Raw genomic sequence first — 19326 nt, forward strand, 5'->3', positions numbered from 1 at the left:
TTATTAAACAAGGTACAGAGCTGGTTTTGGTGTTATTTTAAAGGAAAACACTTCAAGTTCTTTTACCTTAAACTAAAGTCTTTCTATATGACTTCCGTTGGTTATCCTGCAGACATCCCATAGATAGTCGATTTCTTCCCAGACTCGCACTAGCATTTCAGGTGCAACTTGCTCAATAGCAGTGCAAATCCTTGCTCTGTTCAGGTAGAGTGGCTGGCAAAGGAGGTTCATACACCATATTTTTCATGAAACCTCACAAGAAAAAATCCAGTGGTGTTAGTCTGGGGAACGAGGGGGCCATGCAATTGGCGCATTACTGCCAATACACTGATTTGGAAAGCGGCCAAAGCGGAAAATCCCGGACGTCAGTCAGATAGTGTAATGGTGCGCCATCTTGCATAAAGAAAAAATTTCGTTCTCGGATCCTGATTAGATCCTCATCGATTTGTAATATTAAAAAAATTGCAACAAGGTACACTATGCCGACTTTCAAACCAATACACACAGCTAGCACGCTCGGGTCCAGTGAAGGCAGCCATCTTTGACATAATTGCCGCTAGCGCCTGTGCTGCGCGACCAGGCACTAGCGGACTACGCGAGTCAAAACTTGGAGTAATTTACTTTAAAACAACACCAAAACCAGCTCTGTACCTTGTTTAATAAGATTTATATGAATTTTCAAAGTTGTTAAGTCCTTTTTGAATCACTCGGTATAGGTAAACCAGTATGGTACTTACACAGTTAGCTTCACTGATCTCAAGAATCAAAACTATACCTATAGCGCTGTACTAGAACTCAATGTGAAAGCATAGTGTTTCAATAAATGTTTTCACCCGCCAATAACCCACAATGTTTTCAGCAGCCACTTATAGTCAGCGATTGACCGAACTCAACAATAGCCACAATGCGCTATCCTTTTCCAGCTTTGCAGTGTTGCCAGATCGTTTTTACAATGTAAAAATATTAATGATTAACAAAATATTTTATAAATATTTTATATCAATAATGAATGTTTATTATTTAAACATTGAAGAGTATATTTTTTCAACTAATAGAATATAATTGATTATTTTAAACAAGAGTGAACAGTTTATATCACACCAGATTATACTAGTACTAACTATTATAGAAGGCAGTGGCAAGGCAGAGAATCGGCAACACTGGTCTCCTATGTTTCTCCACTGCCATTATAACGTGAACCTCACTATAGCCATGATTCATTCTGATACCATCTTGTTGTAAGCTTACTTTTCTAGAAAATATTGAATGGATATGAGAGACGTATTACTGCATCTTATCTGATATTTTTTCGTTTACAAAAATTGGAAAATCCCATTTCCTGTTATCAATATTCATCTCTTATCTCTTTTCCACTGTTTAGTTGCTCACTTTTGTATGGCGTATGTTTTTACTCACTTTTGTATGGTTCAGCTGTTTTACAAAACTTGATAAATGAAAACAGTTCATTTCGCCTTCCATTTAACTCAATATTTTAAATGAGTATAACCAGGCTAACTAGTTATACTTATAAAACGGGTTCATTACTTAAAAATTGCTAATTATTTTAAATTCCATTTTGACCCAAAAAAGTATTTTTATCAAAAAGATTGTGGAGACTTACAATGATTAAGACAGATGAGTCTCAACCTTTTGGAGGTTAGTATACAAATTGCTTAGTTTATATTGAATTTAGACTCTACATAATTTTTCTCTCAAACAACATTTAAAAAATAATTTTGTAAATTTAATTTTTAATTTGCTGGCTAAGCTCTAGCCGGTGTGCTCCCCCTGTTATCTCAGTTATTATTGAAGATATCGACTCAAATTTTTTTTAAATGAAAGAGGAAGACAAAACAAAGCGCGCTAGCCTATTTTTATACAATTTAGTTAGATTTTAATATTAGAAATAGCTGTTTCAAAACTAACCTTATTTTGAAGAAAGGATGATTCTAAATATATTATAATCTCAACTATTTTTGAAGGTATCAACTCAATTTTTTTTATGAAAGAAGAAGGAAAATAGGTGTTGCTTCTATGAATTTTATTTTGAAAAACTAATTAAAACATTAAAAAAAACAGTTTGAATTTCTGAAGTTAGACTGAAGTTAGATTCAAGAGTTAAGATAAAGAGATTTTTCAAAAGTAGAGACTCTTGGAGTATGGAAAGAACTTTAATGTTAAGAACTAGGAGTTGAAGAAGTGGTGAACAATGTACAAACCTTTACTTTTGATCACATTTTTTTATGACAATGATAAATTTTAATTGAATGAACTTGTTATATATATATTTGAACTACCGCCTATACAGAGTAGTCAACATAAAATATTGCACAGAAATGAAGAAAACACTGATTCAATTTATTACCAACAACATTTATTATAAATGAATATGATATGAATATTACAAACATATGCATTATAATATAAATTATTATCTATTGTACATTTCTACACTACAACATTCAAAAAGATCAGACAGGCATTGAGTTTGAAACACAAAGACAAAGACATTCATAAGGCGCTGTTCACCTGTTCTAGTATTTTCTATTCTGTATCGTATTCGATTTAACAATATAAAGTGTTCAATAAAGATCATTGAAATAATTCTACTGAGAGTTCTTATTCTTTCAAAAATACACAACAGAACTCTTAAATCAAGTCAAATATTTACTAACCTGAACAAGTATGACCAAAGCTTACTGAGCCTGGGCCAAGACCAAATCTCTCCTAAACTAAGCTTTTTCTAATCTGAGTTTTTCCTAACCTAAGCTTTTCCTAAAATTAGCTTCACCTAACTTGAGTTTTTCCTAACATAAAGCTTTTCCTAACCTGAGCTTTCACTAACCAAAGCTTTCCCTAACCAAAGCTTTTCCTAACATAAGCTTTACCTAACCTTAGCTTCTCCTAACCTTTGCTTCTCCTAACCTCAGTTTCTCCCAACTCAAAGCTTTCCCTAACCTAAAGCTTTTCCTAACCTAAGCTTTCACTAACCAAAGCTTTCCCTAACCCAAGCTTTTCCTAACCTAAGCTTTACCTAACGTTAGCTTCTCCTAACCTAAGTTTTACCTAACCCAAGCTTTAACTAACCTTAACTTTTCCCAACCAAAGCTTTTCCCAACCTGAGCTTTTCCCAACCTAAGCTTTTCCTAACCTTAGCTTCTCCTAACCTAAGTTTCTCCTAACTTAAAGGTTTTCCTCAACTAAGCCTTCACTAACCAAAGCTTTTTCCCTAACCAAAGCTTTTCCCAACCTAAGCTTCTACAAACCAAAGCTTTCCCTAACAAAAGCTTTTCCTAACCTAAGCTTTCTCTAACCTAATCTTTTCCTAACCCAACAGTTTCTTAACCTAAGTTTCTCCTAACCCAAGCTTATCCTAACCTAAGTTTCTCCTAACTCAAAGCTTTTCATAACCTAAGCTTTCACTAACCAAAGCTTTCCCTAATCAAAGCTTTTCCTAACCTAAAGCTTTTCCTAACCTGAGCTTTCACTAACCAAAGCTTTTTCTAACCTAAGCTTTACCTAACCTTAGATTCTCCTAACCTAAGCTTCTCCTAACCTAAGCTTTCCATAATTTTAACTTTTCCTAACCAAAGCTTTTCCTAACCCATGCTTTTCCCAACCTAAGCTTTTCCTAACCTAAGCTTTTCCTAACCTTAGCTTCACCTAACCCAAGTTTCTCCTAACTAAAAGCTTTTCCTCACCTAAGCTTTCACCAACCAAAGCTTTTCCTAACCTAAGCTTTACTCAACCTTAGATTCTCCCAACCTTAGCTTCTCCTAACCTAAACTTCCCTAACCAAAGCTTTTCCCAACCAAAGCTTATTCCTCACCCAAGCTTTTCTCAACCTAAGCTTTTCCTAACCAAAGCTTTTCCTAACCTTAGCTTCTCCTAACCTGAGCTTTTCCTAACCTTATCTTTTCCTAACATAGGCTTTCCCTAACCTTAGATTTTCCCAACATAGGCTTTCCCTAACCTTAGATTTTCTCCAACCTAAGCTTTTCCTAACTTGTGCTTTTTTTAACCTAAGCATTTCCTAATCGAAGCTTTCCCCAACCAAAGCTTTTCCTAACCTAAGCTTTCACAAACCAAAGCTTTCCCTAACCAAAGCTTTTTCTAACCTAATTTTCTCCCAACCCAACAGTTTCCTAACCTAAGTTTCTCCTAACCTAAGATTTTCCCAACCTAAGATTTTCTCAACCTAAGTGTTTCTATGCTAAGACTTCCTAACCAAATCCTTCTATGCAAAATCTTTCCAACCTAACCTCCCCTAACCAAAACTCTCCTAACCTAACCTTTTTCAACCCAAACCTTTGTAACCTGATTTTTTTATTATCCCCAACCCAACAAAGTCCAACTCAAACTAACAAATGCAGTCCAGCCCAATCATTGAGCTCCCCTCTAACCAAGCATTTTCCAACCTAATATAACAAAGCCTTACCAGATAAAGACTGAGCAACCCTCAGTCTTCATCACTTAAGGTTTGATAGTCACATCAAACTTTGGTAGGTAGGGTTTCATCAATATCGTTAGATACAGGAGAAAATGTGGTCAGCAGTAATGGTTAGCTCCATTTAAAAAAATTCTCAACATTTTTCAGGCAAACAACCAGCACATTTTTGATATTTTCCAGATTTCCTATCAACTTCATCAATAGCATTAAATACAGGAGAAAATGTGGTCAGCAGTAATGGTTAGCTCTTTGATGAAATTAGAATAATTTTTTTCAAATTTGATACATTTAAGTTCTAATTCAAAATGATTTTTTTCCCAAAATTGGATTTTTTTTTAAATAATCGAAGATAGTGAAAATAACTGGAACCGTTTTAAGCATAAGTTAGCCTGTGGTACTTTTCTGTTAGTTGTAAAATTCTGAATGATTGAATAAATAAATAAACTTTAATTATTAATACCTAAATGAGACTTCACAAATTTAGTACCCATTGGGGTTAACAATTTTTTCAAAAAAAGTATTCCAATTATGGGAAAAAATGTAAATCAAATTATAATTTAAATATATCAAATTGAAGTTTGTAAAACAATAAAATAAATATTGAACTCTTGAATCATTAATCGAACAAGTTGAAATCGGAATCTTTCTTATCGAGCAATTTCAAAAACCGATGCCAACTCTATTTAGCATGCTTCAAGTTTGTGACCTTTAGAGAATAGAGCAGCAACTCTATAACTCTACAACTCTATGGTGCTAGTAAAAACATGATAGGATTATTAATAGGTTGGACAAAATTCAAAATGTGCTGTTAATATTAATAACATTAAATTTCATTGATTAGAATTGTTATTCAGTTACTGACACGTATTTTTTCTTCTTCTTTCATTAAAAAAATTGAGTCCCATAATATCTTTAATAATAGTTGATACAAATTATTATAATTTAGAATCGTCCTTTCTTAAAAATAAGGTTAGTATTGAAACAGCTATTTCTAATATTAAAATTGAATCAAATAGTATAAAAATATGCTAGCGCGCTTTGTTTTGTCTTCCTCTTTCATTAAAAAAAAAATTGAGTCGATATCTTCAATAATAACTGAGATAACAGGGGGAGCACACCGGCTAAAGCTTGGCCAATTTGCTTTTGTATAAATTTTATAAATTAAATTAATTTTTAACTTATAAACTGCAAAAAAAAAGTTGGTTTCAAACAAAAAAAAAATCATCTTTCAAATGAGATACTATCAAAAATACATCAGCTCATAATATTATTATAAATATATATAAGCTATTATAATTATTTCAACTTATTATCAAAAATACATCAGCTCATAATTATTATAAATATATATAAGCTATTATAATTATTATTTCAACTTCCAAAATGTCAATCTAAAAATTGTCTAAGGAGTGCAGTTACACTTTATATTTTTATTTTATGTGAGAGAGGTTATAAAATAAGATTATTTGTGGGCTCCAAGTATATATAAGCCACGGATTCCAGCATTTAGACCTACATAATTATTATATTGATTGAGGAGTTTAATACAAGTTCAACCATGTATTACATTGTAATTAATTTCAAAGTATTTGCAGAACATAATATGGCAAACAATTTTTTTTTTCAATTTGTTTTACTAGCATATAACCCGTGCTTTGCACTTGTGTAAAATATTGGTGTTGTAAAATGTAATTATTTATTATTATGGCGTAACTCTTGTTCCAGTGCCATAATACCTGTCATCAATTTTTTTGTTGGGATTGATTTATTATGTTATTTTGATTACAAAACCCCTTAACCTACCTTTCACCTTCAAACATAACTCAACCTGATCCCTAACCGGCGTAATTCTAGGTCCATAGGTGTGTGAAAAGAAGTGTGCGTAATTAGAGGTGTGTGAAAAGTCTTGAACAAAGTGAGGTTAGTAGGTACTACTAAATTTTTTTTTAGTATATATGATGAGTGCCCGCCGTTCAATTTATGTGTTTTTGTAATGAAAATAACATACTAAATCGATCTCAACCAAACATTTGATGACAGGTATAACAGCTGTGGACCTGGACTTTAGCTATTATGTGTATCTATATATATAAATGCGAAATGGCACTCACTCACTGACTGACTGACTGACTGACTCACTCACTCACTCACTCACTCACTCACTCACTCGCATAACTAAAAATCTACCGGACCAAAAACGTTCAAATTTGGTAGGTATATTCAGTTGGCCCTTTAGAGGCGCACTAAGGAATCTTTTGGCAATATTTTAACTCTAAGGGTTGTTTTTAAGGGTTCAAAGATCGTCTTTTAGCATTTATATTCTTCTTCTTCCAATCACTTAATTTTAATTGAAATTTCCATATCATATGTTACTATAGAACTATAATCTAGATAGAGTACCTCTTCGAAACAGTTGTTAACTGGCAACTAAATTAATAATTTTGTCAGGTTGGCATTAAGTTGAGTTGACTTTGTTAGGTTGGCACCAAGTTGAAGATTTAAATGCATTTATCGCGGAAAAATTGATTGGGCACTGCTACTTCAATCCTGGGAATATATATTACTAGCCGTCAGGCTCGCTTCGCTCGCCATATCCGTTTAGCCAGACGTTTAGTCTGGACCCCCGACTGGATTGTCCTAACATATGATAAAAATGCTCAAATGAAAAATGCAGGCGAGCGAAGCGAGCCTGCTGATATCATTTTATGACGATCCAGTCGGGGGTCCAGGGGGCGGAGCCCCCTGGCTAGACGGATATGGCGAGCGAAGCGAGCCTGACGGCTAGTTATTTTTATAAGATTTGATAATCTCCAGCAAGAAAATAGGTTTGATATTTCTCGAACCCGCAATTATTTATTTATTAACCGGGTAAGGACTTTTAATTCATGTTTCCCTTCTAGCTAGTCAGTTCAAAGCTGCAAAGTCAAAAATTGTGTTCAAAACACTCCCTTTAAATTATTTTGTCAATTGGTCTATTGTTGCAAAGCTGCTGACTTCACACTTAACACTAAATCTGCTGCAACAATCGTAGGGGAAAGCGTAAAAGTGGAAAATTATACATCAAATTATAGAAAATTCAATGCTCTGTAAGCTCATAATTAGCATCGATTTTTTGATCCATATTCCCATCAATTTTTTAAAAGTTACAAGAGCAAAAATAGCAGACATTGGTGGCAAACGTGTGTTTTTAAAAATGTCACACATTCAAGAGCGGATATCTCGAAATCTATAGAAGATATGGAAAAAGTTGTGGGATGAATATTGTAGAAAATTATGTAAGCTTTGATCAAGCTCGTATAATGCATAGTTATTTATTTATATACGAGAACACATAAACTTAAACCTTTGAACCACCCTCACCCCCTTTGCACAGGGGGTAGGGAGGGGGCTTTTTATATGTTTACCTCCTCACTACACAAAATAGAACTGCGGGGTCAAGAATTGTCTTTCAAACTTTTCCCTCTATAACCTTTTTCGAGCATTCATTGCATGGACTATATAATAAGTATTAAAATAACTATCGATATATTCATGAAAAATTTGGTTCAAGTTATGAACATCAATATTCATTGAAAGTGAAAAGAATCGTAAAAGATTTTTGATGAACTATCCTTTAACAACTGAATTTATATTTTTCCACAGGGTTTGCTATTCCAAAGAGGTACAAGCAAAATTTTGCTCTATGTGTGATATCCTTATGGTTTCTTGGAAAATCTTGGCAAATAATCTACTCATTATTGGCTGAGAGAGAGTGGCATTACCTTGACGCACCAATGGTGGGCTCTTATTATCATCCAATGAATGAGTTGGATTTAAACTCAACCTATTACATGGGATCTGTCAGTGAAATTGGCGACCGAAATCAGTTGATTGATCTGATGGATTTTGATTTTCTAATCAACGATGCTGCTACAAAATTGAATTCCAGTGACATATTTTTGTTGGCTATGGTTCATTCTTCACCAAACCATGTAAATCAACGAATAATGATCAGAAATTCATGGGGAGAACACATAAAAGTTATTTTTCTTGTTGGACTAACTAATGAGGAGTGCCAAACTCAGTTAGAGAATGAAAACTTACTATTCCAGGACATAGTACAAGGGAGATTTATAGATTCCTACGAGAATTTGACCTACAAGAATGTAATGGGCTTAAAATGGATCACTTACTACCGTCCACCATCTCTAAAATACGTGTTGAAAACGGATGACGATGTAATGGTTAATACCAAGAACCTATTCGACTTTATGGACGTGAGATTATCAAAATTTGGTACCCAACGTCTGGTGGTGTGCAGTCTCAACTTGCATCCTTCTGTGAAACGGACTTACCGATCCAAGTGGAGAATTTCACCCAAACTTTATTCAAAACGATATTTTCCTAACTATTGTAAAGGATATGCAGTCCTGTATTCAATTGATGTTGTCATTCTACTGTACCGTAAGGCTCAGTCTTCTTTTTACTTATGGATTGATGATGTGCTTGTGACAGGAATATTACTTGAAAAACTCAATATAACTCAAGTAGATTTCCTAGCCCATAAATCCCTTTGGGAACTGTTAACACCTTGATTATACCTGTACTTTATCTATCTAATAATAAAATAAAACATTTCTCACATTTTAAATGAATTGAAATTCCATTTAAATGCATTGTAAAATTTTTCAAATTAAAGTATGGCAAACAAATTGGATTGGTGCATGGCCTTATATGCACATCTAATCTAACTTGTAAATCACTAGTTCTAAAACTTATAAATGCGTTATTTCAATTGAATCTTCTGATCAAATATATGCAATATCCCTTCAAAAAAAGCTAGTTTTGATAGTTATTCGCACAAAATAGAATATTAATTAATAATCCCAAACAATTTATAGTTGATAAAATTCAAAATTTTCTTCAGTTAAAAGTTAAATAAGAAAACATGAAATCATAATTGCGTCTCCCACATTTGATTAAAGAACTTGTTATATTATCAGACAATTCACTTGAATATTTCATAAAAAATTGTTGAGTAAACTGGATATTTATAATATTGTAAATTATAAATTCTCAACATTTGATTCATTTGTGGACTGTTTTGTACTGTTAGAAACTCTATAATCACTCTTTGAAACTGTCCATTTCACTCATCTATAGATGAGTTTTCTAGAGTTAAAAACATACAAACTTTCCATACGGTATACATTTTTCAATGGCATCATACTATTTTACAACATTATCCTTGGATTTTAACCATTTCAATTTTCAAGTTGGAAATTTTTCCTAGTGTTCGTATCGATATTTAAGCCAACTTTACCATTTGCTTCGTTATTGGTGGATGATGTTCTATTCTTCTTCTAATTTGTTTTCTCTATTATTTTATTTTTTCTTAGTTTTAGAAGGCTCCTCGGCCGGTCGGCCTGACTGAAGGCTGATCTCTAAATCATGCTGGTCTCCAATAAAGGTGGACCAAATCATGAGATAACACAGAAATAGCCTATAATAGCAAATTATATTTAGCCTTGAAATCGGTCTTCAGTCTGGTATATATGACAGCCGGCAATAAGCTGGACCGGAGCCCGAAAATGTGAAATGTGTTATTATATATTTGTCTCATCGTTTGGTGCACACGTGACACGTGAGACCGGTCAGACCGTAGGTCGATTTCTACGTGTAGAGTAGTCTTTACTTTTTCACTTCATGTCTTGAGTCATCTTAAAATAATTATGTATTCATTTATTTACGAATTTTAAAAGTTCTGTGTGTGTCTTATTATAGTTGAAAGAATAAGGGCCGTCTTCTTCTTCTTCACGTGCCTGCTCCGTTTCGGATGTTGGCGATCATAATGGCCATCCTGATTTTGTCGATGGCGCTACGGAACAGCTCTGCAGATGACTGGTGAAACCATAGCCTCAGATTTGCCAGCCATGAAATTCTCCTTCTGCCAGGTCCCCTTTTTCCGTTGATTTTTCCTTGAAGGATCTCTTGCAGAAGTCTGTATCTTGAGCTATTCCTCATAATGTGGCCGAGGTATTGGAGTTTTCTACTTTCAATGGTATTCAGGTGCTCCGGTTCTTTATTCATTCTCCTGAGAACCTCTTGATTAGTAACTTTTTGCGTCCAGGATATTTTCAGCATTCTTCTGTACAACCAGAGTTCAAAAGCTTCAATCTTTACCATTGTTTCTTTTGTGAGGGTCCATGCTTCTACCCCATACAACAGAACGGAGAACACATAGCAACGCAATAGTCTCAATTTAGTTAATAGAGTAAGGTCGTGACTCTTGTACACCTTACTCAATTTATTGAAGACAACTCTTGCTTTTTCTATGCGGCATCTTTTTTCTTGTGTGTTATTCCATTTCTTATTGATGATGGTACCCAGGTAGTTATAGTGTGAGACTCTTCCTATTGCATTTTGATTAATAAACAATTGTACTCCACCTACATTCTCCTTGCTTATTAACATGAGCTTTGTCTTATTAGTGTTGATTTCTAAACCATATTGCGAACTCTTTTCCACCACTCTGCCATCAACTGTTGCAGACCTTCAATGGAGTCAGCAAACACAATAGTGTCATCTGCATACCGTATGTTGTTCAATCTTTTGCCATTCACTGATATTCCTTCATCTTGATCTTCCAGTGCCTCTCCAAATATACGCTCCGAATACAGATTGAAAGGATGGGTGACAAGATACAATAAGGGCCATATGCACCATCAACGTTGACGGCTAACCACAGCACTTGTAGATGTAAGCGGTGGAGGTATTTTTAACCCTACCCCACACCTGACACCATTATGTAATCGGTGATGGTATTTTTAACCCTACACCACTCCTGACATCATTTCTGTAACCGGTGACATATTTGTCTCTATTTAGTTAATCTTCTAAAATATGAAATATATAAGAATACATGTGGTTTGATAGACATTCTTGCAGTCTATACCACCGCTGCGCACCAATGTAAACGGAGGGGGGGGGTTGTTTCTTCTCTTCTATAATATTTACCAAAATTATGCTATCAAATCTCTATTTGAATCCTTGATTGGTTGGGAGCTTTTAGTGGATACGTTCATTCAAATGCACAGATTATCATCATTAATTAATTGTCACCTATTCTAGCAGCTAGCAACTACGAGTCAGGAACTTCAATGAAAAATACTAGTAAAATTTAACTTCAGGTTTATTGAACTCTAAGTAAATAGAACGAATCAATAAGAGTCAGGTAACATGTCGAATTTTCAAACAGAACAAAGTGATTCAGCAATTGATTCACAAAAAAAAATATATTCAAAACCAATCTACACTTTTTGGGAACCTGCTAACTTGCTGCATTTAAATTTGGGCCTCGGTCATTCTATGTTACTAAATTTTGAGCTATAATACGAAAACAACAAATGTTTGGCACTCACCATTTTTAAAATTAAAATTTCGACTCTTCAGAATCACACACATAAGATTAAGAAAACTCACTATACTGGAACTCACACGCACAAATAATTTCCTGATTCTACTCCCACTAACTCTATTAAATTTGGTTTCCTATTCAACTAGATAAAAATTACTGATAACTGAAAACATAACAATTTGTCCCTCTGAATGGGAAATGGGTCCATTCAGAGGACCGAGGCTCGCAAACCGTTACATGTTTTTCCGTTCACGTCTCAATACGAACTGTCGCATTTTCACTGAAAATTGTTCCCCCTCCACGAGCATTGAGCATAAATTCCAGTGGAAAAGCCAAAGCTGCAAAAAGGTCAATGCTCATACAATTTTCAAATACAGTGGCTTTTTCGACATGAAATTGAAACTGCACTTGGAAAATGCACGAAAATTGCTTTAATTTTGACAACTAAGCAACAAGTTAGCAAATTGAAACAAGACAGAGTCAATTCTCACACTAAAACCGCAGGGTTCAACAAACAGTAAAATCAAAGTTCATTCCAGTTCAAAAACCTGAAAAACAATATAAGAAACACAAAAACAACTACAATAATACCCTCTCAATATCACACTATTACATAGATATCATTAGATATGCTTGCATTTATCATAATGTGTTTCATAAGGGGTTTAAACGAACAGCTGGCATTTTCCCGCTTAATCCGAGTATTTGCATACTGGCCTAAGACAATGGTTGAGTTCAAAGCCACTGATCAATTCCATCGGGTTTTTTTACGTTCAGTAAAAAATCTGATCACAGATGAACCACAGAATGGAAAGTCGGCTAGTATCCTGACGCCATGATCCGCCATCTTGAAAGAAAGTGTAGCATTGTAATACAGCAGTAGTTTTAATTTCTAACAAGATGATGCAGTCATGTGTCGTGGTCTTGGTGCACTCAATCTTGGTTAGATTGATACCTTCCATTTTGTGTGTATTCTGTGGCTGAACGGTTGCTCATGAGTCATGACTGACAGATGTTTCCTCTGTTGATCATATTTTGTAAACAAAACTAGAATTTAACCTATTTCATTGTAATCAATTAAAATGGAAAACCATCAGGTGATTGGAAATGCTTTGTAAAATATTTTAAATGTTATTGAATTTATGTAATCATACATTTCTCTGCTCCCAAGTACATTATAATGGAGTCCATTATTTGTAAACAACCTAGTATTCAGCCATGTCTGTTTACGTTCAGCTCCTCTATTTACGTTCTTTTCCATCGTTGGAAAAGTACGATTAACTGATCAGTGAACGAACCGGATATGACGTATTTTTTTCTTATCAGTTAGACCAAAGACCTTGAAGAGGTATAAACGCACAATATCTATGCCTTCCCAATGAAATTAAAGGTTCCATTGAGGTATTTTGGCGCGAGATATTATATAATATATATTTTTTTATAATATTATAATCACAAAAATCTTCAAGATCTTTAGTATGTAATAATCTTCCAGGCTGTCCCCTTAATGGCCGATTCCAATTCCAAATAATCTAGCGCTGCATGTGAGTCTATGCATCTTTCAACGACAAAACAGTACTTCGTTCAGAGCCACGTTCACTCACCGATCAGTGGCTTTGAACTCAACCAATGATCTTGTCAATACCACTGATATGATAATCATATGTCATAAAACAGTTGTTTGAATTATTCTAAATCATCAGAAAGTTTGTCATCATCAACTAGAAATAAGTACATCCTCACTATTGTGGATGAATATTCGAGATTTCCCTTTGCCTATCCCTGTCGAGACATGTCATCAGAAACAGTAATTCAAAATCTCAATGATTTATTCACCACATACGGCTATCCTTCATACATACACACTGATAGAGGGACCAGTTTTCTATCAAAATATGTCAAAGATTACTTAATGTCCAAGGGTGTAGCTACCAGTTCCACAATACCTTACAACCCTCAAGGTAATGGACAAGTGGAACGCTACAATGGAATAATTTGGAAGACAATCCGTTTAGCCCTACGGTCCAGGAACATGGATACTTCTCACTGGGAAAAGGTACTCTTAGAATCACTAAGCAGCATTCGCTTGCTTCTCTGCACGACCATCAATTGCACACCTCACGAGCGAATGTTCATTCATCCTCGTAATCCCACATCTATGACAAACTTGCCATCCTGGCTGATCAACGCCAAGGAGGCATGGATGAAGACCTTTGTAAGACGCAGTAAGCATGATCCTGAAGTTGAAAAGGTAAAAATTATTCATTTGAACCCTCATGTCCCTCAAGTAAGACTTTCTGATGGAAGACAAGTTTCTGTCAACATTCGTAGATTGGCCCCGGTAAGTTCCACTACTGGGAGGGAAGAATAATATGATAATCATATGTCATAAATCAGTTGTTTGAATTATTCTAAATCATCAGAAAGTTTGTTATTTTATCTCAGTTTATTTTAGTCAATAAAAGCCATTATTCTAGCTCTTCAATGGTCTCTATTTACTACAACCACTAAATTTTATTAGTTGGCTTATAGTCAAAGTCGCGGACTTTAAGTTTCTAACCTAAAAAAATATACAGTGAAAATCCGTAGTATACGGCTCCCGTGCTCGAGGCTTACAAAGAATTTATTTTTTTGAATGTTATTTTTAGAGGTGAATGAATGTATATTATAACATGTCTAAGGCTATGCAATTTCCTGTGAATTTCTTGCTTTAAAAAGCTGATTTGTAAATAGTAAGTGGATAGTGGATCTGCTTTATTTTATGATTTCATTTAACAATGTTATTGAAATGTTCTGGTATATATGACAACATTATTCATGTAGTTACCGTATACTGAATAATGGAACCTGATTCCCAACTTCCTAGTGACCACAAAAAAGTGTTAACTCATGTGACGTTTCTGTAGTGACTATTTCAATCAAAAATAGGTAGTGTCCCACTTGTAGCTGACCGATTGTGACTTGCACAGGTACCCAGTGGTGTCAGTGGGCGTGGTGCGATGGGTGGAGTGCACGGTGACTGAGCCGAGCTACTTTAAGCTGTGCACCGAACACACTCCCATCCACTTGGCCGTGCTCGACGAGGTTGTCACCTGCCACCACCTCCTCCATCACAGGGTCCTCCAGCTCTTCATCAACCTCTTCGAATCCAAGCAGGACGAGCTGGAGATTCTGGTTCAGGTAAGTCACACTTTCACCTGCTTAGTCAATTAGAACTACCACCGATTTATCGAAACAAGAGATTGATAAGGGTGTAACAACCAAAACTAGTATCTAAATTGGTTTAATAACTCAATGGTATTGACAATGTATGTAGTGGGGCCCACGTTATAATGGCAGTGGAGAAAGATAGGACAACATGTGCCGATTTTCACTGCCTTCTTTAGAGGATAGCACTGATAGCGGGCAATTCATTCTTGTTTAAAATAATCGATTATATCTTATGCGTTAAAATATTTTTTCATTCTTGTTTAAAATAATCGATTATATCTTATGCGTTAAAATATATTTTTCAATAATTAAATAATACATTTTTATGCTTGAGATTAAATATGTTAATTAATTATATTTCTACATAGTTAAAACACGATTTGGCAACGTTGCAGAGCTAGAAGGATAGCGTTACTTTTTGATAGAATGTTGTTTTCATCAAAATATTGATAAATAAATAATTGATTGAAGCTGTGAGAATGATGACAAGAGTTGAATGCTAGATAATTAAAAAATGCTTACAATTAGATTAGACTTATTGATTGATGCAGAATACGATAGTAGAGCAGTAGAGGTAAGCAGTACAGCAGTAAGCAGTAGAGGTTCGTTTGAAGAAAATCAGTCGCTAAAATTTCAAGATCAAATTATGCTGATAGTTTTTTCTAATATCAAATTAGTGCAACTCAAAGCCCGATTTTTATCTCTTCTAAACTAATAAATCATTGAAAAAAATGTGGTTTTGCAGTTGATTTTACAAAGAAAGCACTGAAGTATTAAAAATTAAACGTTAAATTTTGGGACCTCTCTATGAACCGAAAACCCGTATACAGCACAAGATAAATTCTCTATTGAATCTGACTTTACAAATAATTTTTGTATTATTTATCTGCTGCAGCTTGAAATGCGAAAAATGCTGCTGGATCGTATGGTGAACCTTCTGAGCAGAGGCTGTGTTGTTCCTGTAGTGAAATACATCAAGCAGTGCTGGGATCGAGGCGACACTGACATATCTCTAATAAGATATTTCGTCACCGAGGTAATAGCTTTAATTTTGATCATTTAGCAGTCAAATTTGTATACAATATCATAGAGAAACAATAGCCCAAGTAGATATCCCATGGTATAGGGCGTTTATGTTGCAACTTTTACTGTTATCTCAAGCCGATAGTCCATGTAGTTCTTTCCCGTGAAGCTTTATGATGCTGGTATTCTCTCATATTGTGCCGTTCATACACTCTTACCCGGTCAAAACAGTAAAAATCGACAATAATCGATAGTAATCGGCTTGAGATAACAGTAAAAGTTGCGACATAAACGCCCTATACCATGGGATATCTATTTATGCTATTGTTTCTCCATGATAATATCTACTAAATACGATTTGGCAAAAGCGCGGAGCTAGGAAAGTAATAGGAACGATTACTCTCGTAGTGAGCCTTACATTAGGTTATTAAGTAATATCTGTGTCTAGTCTTATATATGTATGCACATTGTCATTCATCATAAACTTATTTATATTATTTCTCACTTATAAATTATGATAAATAAAGAGACATGCCACTGTTTAGTCTTGGGAATTAAATTGTACATGATACATCATTATCTATATTACAGAGTATTCTCACATCTCTGTTCTACAAAATAAAAACTTTTTTCGTCGTGCTAGAGTTACCCCATACTCGAACACCGAATCACAGATGAACATGGAAGAAACCAAATTACTGTATGTAGTACAGTAATACCTCATTATTTAAACTATATTTCAATTTTCTTAAAATGAAAATAACCCTAGACAGCCCTGATAACCCTGGAGTATCTAATCGCATTAATAACCATTTTCATTTGTAATATTCTTCAGGTACTAGAAGCAATTGCTCCACCTTATACTCCTGAATTTGTGCAGCTGTTTCTGCCGATTGTGGAGAACGAAGAGATCACCGGAACCATGCGAGGAGATGGAGAGAACGACCCAGTCTCCGAGTTCATAGTTCACTGCAAGGCTCACTACATGGTCATACATTGATAAATGCCGCCATACTAGGTCTAACTAGAGCTGTCAGTGTACATCAAAAAACTAATGCTATCAATAATATTTATGTTTAAACTCATTCATACTGAATGTTTGAAAAAATGTGAAACCTAGCTACATTTGGACTGTCGTATAAATTAGAATTGGACCCGTTATAGCCTTAGGCCTTTGGAACTTCTCTGGAAGTTGTATTGCTAAATGATTGCTTGTTTGAATACATACTGAAAACATCCACTTCCTATTAAAATTATAGTGTTTTTGTGTTACAAAAAGAACTGATTATCAATAATTTTATATATATATATAATCTTCTTAGTATTCATCAAGCATGAATTATAGGTGTAAATTATTGCGTTTAGTTTTATAAAATTGTTTTTAATGTTCGCTGGAACTATTTTTGATGCTCTTTTGCTGTTGTTATAAACGGCCACTGACATTTCTTTAATTTTTAAGATGTTTTATAAATACTTTGAGTTTCTTGCTCTGCAATAATTGAACAAGATTTCAAGGAAAATTATTATATTATGACATATTAATTTGATTTGGATAGATTATTAGAAATTAAACTATCCATTTTCAAAAATCTATCAATAATTTCAGTTTAAACTCATTCATACTGAATGTTTGAAAAAATGTGAAACCTAGCTACATTTGGACTGTCCTATAAATTAGAATTGGAACCGTTATAGCCTTAGGCCTTTGGAACTTTTCTGGAAGTTGTAATGCTAAATGATTGCTTGTTTGAATACATACTGAAAACATCCACTTCCTATTAAAATGATAGTGTTTTGTATTACAAAAAGAACTGGTTATCAATAATTTGATATATATATATATAATCTTCTTACTATTCATCAAGAATGAATTATAGATGTAAATTATTGCGTTTAGTTTTATAATAGTTATTTGTATATCTAGAGTGAAAAGTACAGTTTGTACTTTTCCCTGAGGGAAAAGTTTGAAGCCCGAGGCGAAGCCGAGGGCAACAATTTTCCTGAGGGAGAAAAAACATTTTTTACTCGTGATGTACACAACATTTTTCCTCCACCTACATTTTTTTAAAAACTGCAAATAAAATAATTTTTGAAAACTTTCGTGACCAGTAAAATGTGTTACAACATAACTTAAAAATTAAACAGCTGGCTTGTAATCACACAGTTTACCGCCGACAGCGCTATCTTGTAACAACAATGGCCGCCGACTCGACTACAACACTATGATGAAGTTCCCGTTTCAAATTTGATTAGTTAATGAAGAATATTCGTTGGTTGGTATTCTGAATAACATGGAATATAAAAAAATATTTATACATTTTTATAGTATACTGATATGAAGTTTGTAATAATTTTAGCATGAAACATATATTTCATATATTGATCAAATGTTTGGTTGAGGTAATGACTACTTAAAATTTAGTTGGTTTAATGACTACTCTAAGTGCTTCCTCATCTGAGCTTAGACCTTCTAACCTATTTCAAATGAAAGTTTTAAAAATAGAGATGCTTCCCATGCTATTTAAATGGAGTCACTTTTACGCTCTAGGGAGTTTCTCTGTTTTTCCTCCCGAGAGCGAAAAAGTGACACTTTAGTATTATGTTTCAGGGAGTAAAGTAGGCTCTTCAGACAGTAGGTAGAGGAAAAATTGATTTTAATGTTCGCTGGAACTATTGTTGATGCTGTTTTGCTGTTGTTATAAACGACCACTGACATTTCTTCAATTTTTAAGATGTTTTATAAATACTTTGAGTTTCTTGCTCTGCAATAATAATTGAACAAGATTTCAAGGAAAATTATTATATTATGACATATTAATTTGATTTGGATAGATTATTAGAAATTAAACTATCCATTTTCAAAAATCTTGTGTTTTATTTAAAGGATTTTATTACCCATATTTCGTTAATCATAACACAGAAATAATATTATACTCATCACTCAGAACTACTTGATCAATTCGGGGTTAAAAGAGTCTTCGAGGATCGGCGTGTGCACATTAGAGGTTTTAACATGAAAACGAAAAATCTGTTCACCAATTTCATTTGGTGCGATCGCGCTGAGGTCACTTCTGATTTTGGACGATCCGATGGTAGAGCAGCATTCACAAATGAATGAATTAATGGCTGGTGAGCAGGGGTCCGGATCCCTAGAGGAAAATACTTGAAGTAAGTCACAACCTGATTATAATCACCAACTACTGGATGTATCAATTACTGTTCTTACCATATATTTATTAGTTAAAAG

At 34.2% G+C, this 19326-nt stretch overlaps 2 protein-coding genes across 2 annotated transcripts in view; both read left to right on the forward strand.

The window, feature by feature from the left end:
- Window positions 1–18944, forward strand: part of LOC111058505 (negative elongation factor D) — a 48016-nt gene extending 29072 nt beyond the window's left edge. The window contains exons 8-10 of the mRNA XM_039430737.1: window positions 14816–15026; window positions 15952–16092; window positions 16915–18944. Coding sequence (XP_039286671.1) covers window positions 14816–15026; window positions 15952–16092; window positions 16915–17079 — 517 coding nt within the window. The 3' untranslated portion in view covers window positions 17080–18944. The remainder of the gene's footprint in view (window positions 1–14815; window positions 15027–15951; window positions 16093–16914) is intronic.
- LOC111058507 (beta-1,3-galactosyltransferase 5-like) lies at window positions 1198–9300 on the forward strand. Its single transcript, XM_022346043.2, has 2 exons — window positions 1198–1656; window positions 8093–9300. The coding sequence occupies exons 1-2, from the start codon at window positions 1623–1625 to the stop codon at window positions 9022–9024; spliced, it is 966 nt and encodes a 321-aa protein (XP_022201735.2). The 5' UTR covers window positions 1198–1622; the 3' UTR covers window positions 9025–9300.
- Window positions 18945–19326: the final 382 nt, after the last annotated feature.

Source organism: Nilaparvata lugens, chromosome 6, assembly GCF_014356525.2.
Source record: "Nilaparvata lugens isolate BPH chromosome 6, ASM1435652v1, whole genome shotgun sequence".
Taxonomy (NCBI): domain Eukaryota; kingdom Metazoa; phylum Arthropoda; class Insecta; order Hemiptera; family Delphacidae; genus Nilaparvata; species Nilaparvata lugens.

Coding starts and splice junctions, on each gene's coding strand:
- LOC111058507 (XM_022346043.2), top strand. CDS start 1,623: ATGATTAAGACAGATGAGTCTCAACCTTTTGGAG. Junction 1,657..8,092: donor TGAGTCTCAACCTTTTGGAG/GTTAGTATACAA, acceptor ATTTTTCCACAG/GGTTTGCTATTCCAAAGAGG.